Genomic DNA, 4,774 nt, shown 5'->3' with positions numbered 1-4,774 from the left:
CCTACTGTCTCCAACAAACCGGTTCAGTGCGGGAAACCTTCCCTTCCATTGGAGAAGAGTCGTCCATGAAGAGAACAACAGCGGCATGGTGGACCAACTGGAAATTATTCCGGCATAAAAACATATTTTGATGTCCAAGAACACTCGATCGGTGGCAGCAAATAATATTTTAGACTAGTTCGTTTTCAAAGTCATATCAGTATTATTATTGTTAAAAACAAACAAAAGAAATAACGATTCCCTAGGCGATTAGACACTGGTTTTTTAATGAGACACTTTTATGCCTCTTCGGACTTTTTTTTACAATCATTCTGTTTCAGTAAGAAGCTTCACCATATAGGCTCCACACATGCTTCCAATAGAAATGAAAGTTTTTGTATCCATGTTAAAATGAATTTAAGTGTACAGTAAATTCCCCCAGATTCGCCTTTCTTAAATCCGTTAATTCCAAGATTCGATTTAAAAAAAATTCTAGTGTCAATTTAAATTTGACAATCCTAGAATTCGTCATAATTTATAAAAATTTTAAGAATAAAAAATAAAAAAAAATCTGATAAATAATACATTTTTAGAAAATTTGGCGCAACTCGGGTTCAGTGACCTACAATTCTACAAAAAATTGAAATTTGATCCGTGTTTTCGACCATAATTTATATAAAATTTACCTGAAAAACTGCTTCCGAAAAGGTATTCCAGCACTGTGATGATTGGGTGAGGTTTGTAGAAGTGCCTCAGCAGTCTCCGAGCATTCATTCTACTGTTGATTTCCGCGAAGGAATACTTCCTGGCCTTGGGACATACGGCTGACTGTCTTCCTCCTTCATCAGAAAAATGAAGAAGAGACGCTTATTTTTAGCACGTAAAAATCTTGGTAGATCAAATTGGAGAAATTGGCCACAAATGCAATCGCCTATGAATTCCTTTTGATTACGTAAGTGTAGCGGTAGAGTGAGTTCATTTACATCCGAATGCTGAATGATGTCGTATTTTCACGCTATCTATATAAAAATTGGATTTAATATCATTTTTATTGTTTTAAGCAATGACTACCAATAATAAGATATTTTTCTACGATAGCAGCAACAGAAACATATGGGAATGTCGCAACAACTACAAACCCGATTTAATCCCTGTTTTGAAAAATTAAATCAGAATTATCGATCTCTGTTTTGAGAAATCAAAATTTGATGAATATTTAAATATCATTCAAACTGTTCCTTATTAATAATACTATTCCAACCCAATCAAAAATTCAATATAGCAAGCCAGACATTTCTCTATACGACAAAAAATTAAACCAGATATGGCTACAAGAAGAGCACTTATAAATAAGGATGAAGAGGATGGCGATTATATACAGCTTGCTCGGGATCTTGGTGTCAAGAGGACAGAGCAATAGCCACCGAACTTGAACATGTTGGGCTTGAACGTGGAGACGGGAAATGGAGTCACCGTTTTCCGTGGATTAATGGGAAATTCCTCGCGTGGGACTCTACGTCCACGGACACTTTCTCGAAGACAAATATCCGAAATATTCTGGAACTCGTTGGGAGAATCTGCAACTGATCTCCAAAAGACGACGAAAGCATCGGGAGAAGCAATGGCTCGGCGATATCGTGTTTTAGCGTCTTAAAATCATAAGGGACCAATTTTGATTAGAAATCGCAAATAAATTAATGTTATTATATTATTTTTTAAAAATTATTATAATTAAATTTATATGTACAATACTGTGGCAACCCTAATTTAAATTTTTTTAAAACTACATTTTTACAGTAACTTAGTAAAACATGAAAACAGTGAAAAACTCGAATTATTAAGACAAAGGATACTGAGAATTAATAGTTATTAACATTTTAATAAATGCATTCTCGCCTCCACAGGGATACGTATCATTTCTCCACCGCCATTCAAATTCCGCCAGATAAGAATTAAAAAGAACACGGGATGTCCCATTCATCCTTTTTAGCTTTTTCTTGGCGTGAGACCACAATGACTCGATTCCCTGCGTATGTGTGGAGCGATTGTTCTGGTCAACAAAATTGCGGCTGTGGTTGACTCTTAAATGATCGGAATATCCTAACAATTCGATTCTATTGTAGGCTGGCCAATAATCCGTACAGATAATCGATCCGGTCTGTACATGAGTTTGGATTATTGGAATCAGCGTGTCTCGACTCCGATCAGGAACTTCGACCAGAAAAATATTCCTAGGGTTGCCCCTCTCTTTTCCACCAACAACCCAATGCCCTTCGTGCCAGGTACCTCTTGCGTATTTTCGATGAAAATATTTTGTTTCATCCACTTCTACGACAATTTGCAACATAGTTTCTGGGTTAATTCCACCAAGAGAACAAGGATGGTCCTCGACACACTTTACGCATACATCACGTAAAAAGTTGCCCCAATCAATTGATGTTTTTTTAAAGTCTGATCGAGTTTCTTTGCTGCAGATAATCGTTTCTGAATTGAGTGCCCAAAAATAGATATAGTCCAAAATTTCCTTCAATTCAAAATGACTATGTGAGAAAAAGCTGCCATCTCGAATCGATTTTGAGAAATTGCATGTTTTACATTTCCATTTTAATTTTCGAGTCGGGATTTGTCTGAAAGAAGACGGCAATCCGTGCTGCAGTTTTCGCATTTCATCGAATTTTTGATTAGCTGATATTGAGCCAACCAATTGACCGTATCTTGCGTGGTCATTGTTATTTCCACAAAATCTCGGTGATTCAATTCAAATAGTAACAAATCATATGTTGGTTGAGTATTATTAACAATAATAGTCGATGCAGACGGCCTTCCACGAGACATCATTCAAAAATACTGATAAAGCGTTGCAGATAATAATTATTTTGATAATTATAATAATTTTTAAAAAATAATATAATAATATTAATTTATTTGCGATTTCTAATCAAAATTGGTCCCTTATGATTTTAAGACGCTAAAACACGATATCGCCCAATGGCTCTTCCAATGAATCTCTATTGCGCTCCTGAAGGCAACGTTTTCTCGATCATTAGTAGTTTTAGATCAAAACTAACTTGATTTTTAAATCCGATTTAAACCAGTACTTATCGCATATCGTTCAAAAATGGTATAAATGCTATTTAAATTGAATTTTTTCGGGTTAATCTAAGATTAATAATTAATTAATACAATTTAAACTCACGTTTTATAATAATATAATGATCTTATTTGTAATCATGATTAATTTCTATCAAACTCTGTCTAAAAATAAGCCAAGTAATTTTAATAATCAAGAGCAGAAACAATGTGCTACTACCCTTTCTGGGCACAGTACAGCATGTCCGGGAGTCGTTTGATGCCTGAGGACATTCGGAAGAATCTCTGCACTCATCTCATTTACGCATTTGCTGACATCGACCCGTCTACATTGCAGATAATTCCCATCGGACAAGACGACGCTCATTCCTCAGGTCTAAGAACACTTTATTTTGTAGAACTGAACATGTACGAGCAGCTGTTGGCTATCAAAATCTCCCTTAATGTCAAGTTATTGATTTCTCTTCGCATCCCTCAGCTAAATTTCATGCCTTTTGGAGCTTCAAGGTTTTTGATTCTGGCTAGGAACGCCCTCGACTTTATGTTGCGACATAATTTTGACGGAATTGATATATTTGGTTCAACGGATGGTCTTGAAGTGGTTATTAAGTTAGCAAAAGTACACCTTTGTGGTCAATGAAGTACATAAGCAGAGTGGCCACTAAGAAAAGCATGTCTACACTTCTCATTTCCCATGTAAAGGAGACAAATTTAAACAAAATAAAAAAACTATCTGAGTAGTATATTTATTTTCTTAAATTTAGAATTGTGGATTACGTAATAGTTGACGGATTTGATTTAAATCATCACCACGAAAACACTACTCAATTCCACAACGCACTAAACTGCAGTGGCGCACAAAACTGCATTGTTATTGATTGTATAACCTCTTTAGACTAGTTTGTTCAACGTGCTCCTCACTCTGAACATAAAGAGAAACAAATTATTGGTGGGAATAGCACTATATGCCAGACTATATGAACGATTCTACTCCTCGTCAGGAGAGATAGGTGCCCTGGCCATGCAGTCAACAAAAATTGGGAATTATACAAAAATGAGCGGAATTCTCGCTTACTATGAAGTGATGTATTAATTTAATAAAAGGTGTGCCGTTGGAATATCAAATGGGATTCTCACTTTGGTGCAGCGTATGCAACACAAAACGAATATTGGGTTTCGTTAGAGAGCGAACAGAGTTTGGAAGAGAAGGCAAAGTACATTTGTGCTATGAGATTTGCCGGGGCTGCTCTTTGGACTATTGACTTTGATGATTTCACTGGCAAGTTTTGCCAATCAAAACAATTCCCCCTCATTTCCGCTTTTCGGAAAAAACTAGATTCGTTTTCTCAAGTAAGCTTTTGGGACTATTAAAGACGTCAAGATTATTCTTGGCTGACGAGGAGTATAAAATCGGAATTGACGATTTTTATATTCCTAGGATAGAGTCACTAGTTGGGAAAGATAGCATTGAGGATGTTCTCTACGATTCTGGTTGGAATAAGTTGATGTTATTCAGAGGAGTGCCAAGATGTGGGGATTTATCCACAAAATGAAGAAAATATTTGTTCAAGTGAATATTTTGAGTGTCAAGATGTTGGAATGGTAAAAATAAAGCACAAATGTCATAATGATGAACTCTATGACCCTCAAAGCAGGACGTGTCTCGCGCCTCAAGTCGTTAGTTGTATTTATTAAATTGTGGGAA

At 35.9% G+C, this 4,774-nt stretch overlaps 1 protein-coding gene across 1 annotated transcript; it reads left to right on the top strand.

The window, feature by feature from the left end:
* Nucleotides 1-3,310: 3,310 nt before the first annotated feature.
* LOC115230073 (probable chitinase 10) lies at nt 3,311-3,709 on the top strand. The gene has a single exon (XM_029800305.1). The coding sequence runs from the start codon at nt 3,311-3,313 to the stop codon at nt 3,707-3,709; it is 399 nt and encodes a 132-aa protein (XP_029656165.1).
* Nucleotides 3,710-4,774: the final 1,065 nt, after the last annotated feature.

This window comes from Octopus sinensis, unplaced genomic scaffold (genome assembly GCF_006345805.1).
Source record: "Octopus sinensis unplaced genomic scaffold, ASM634580v1 Contig14403, whole genome shotgun sequence".
NCBI lineage: Eukaryota > Metazoa > Mollusca > Cephalopoda > Octopoda > Octopodidae > Octopus > Octopus sinensis.
Note: the sequence above shows the minus strand (reverse complement) of the source record. Positions and strands in the feature narration are given on the sequence as shown.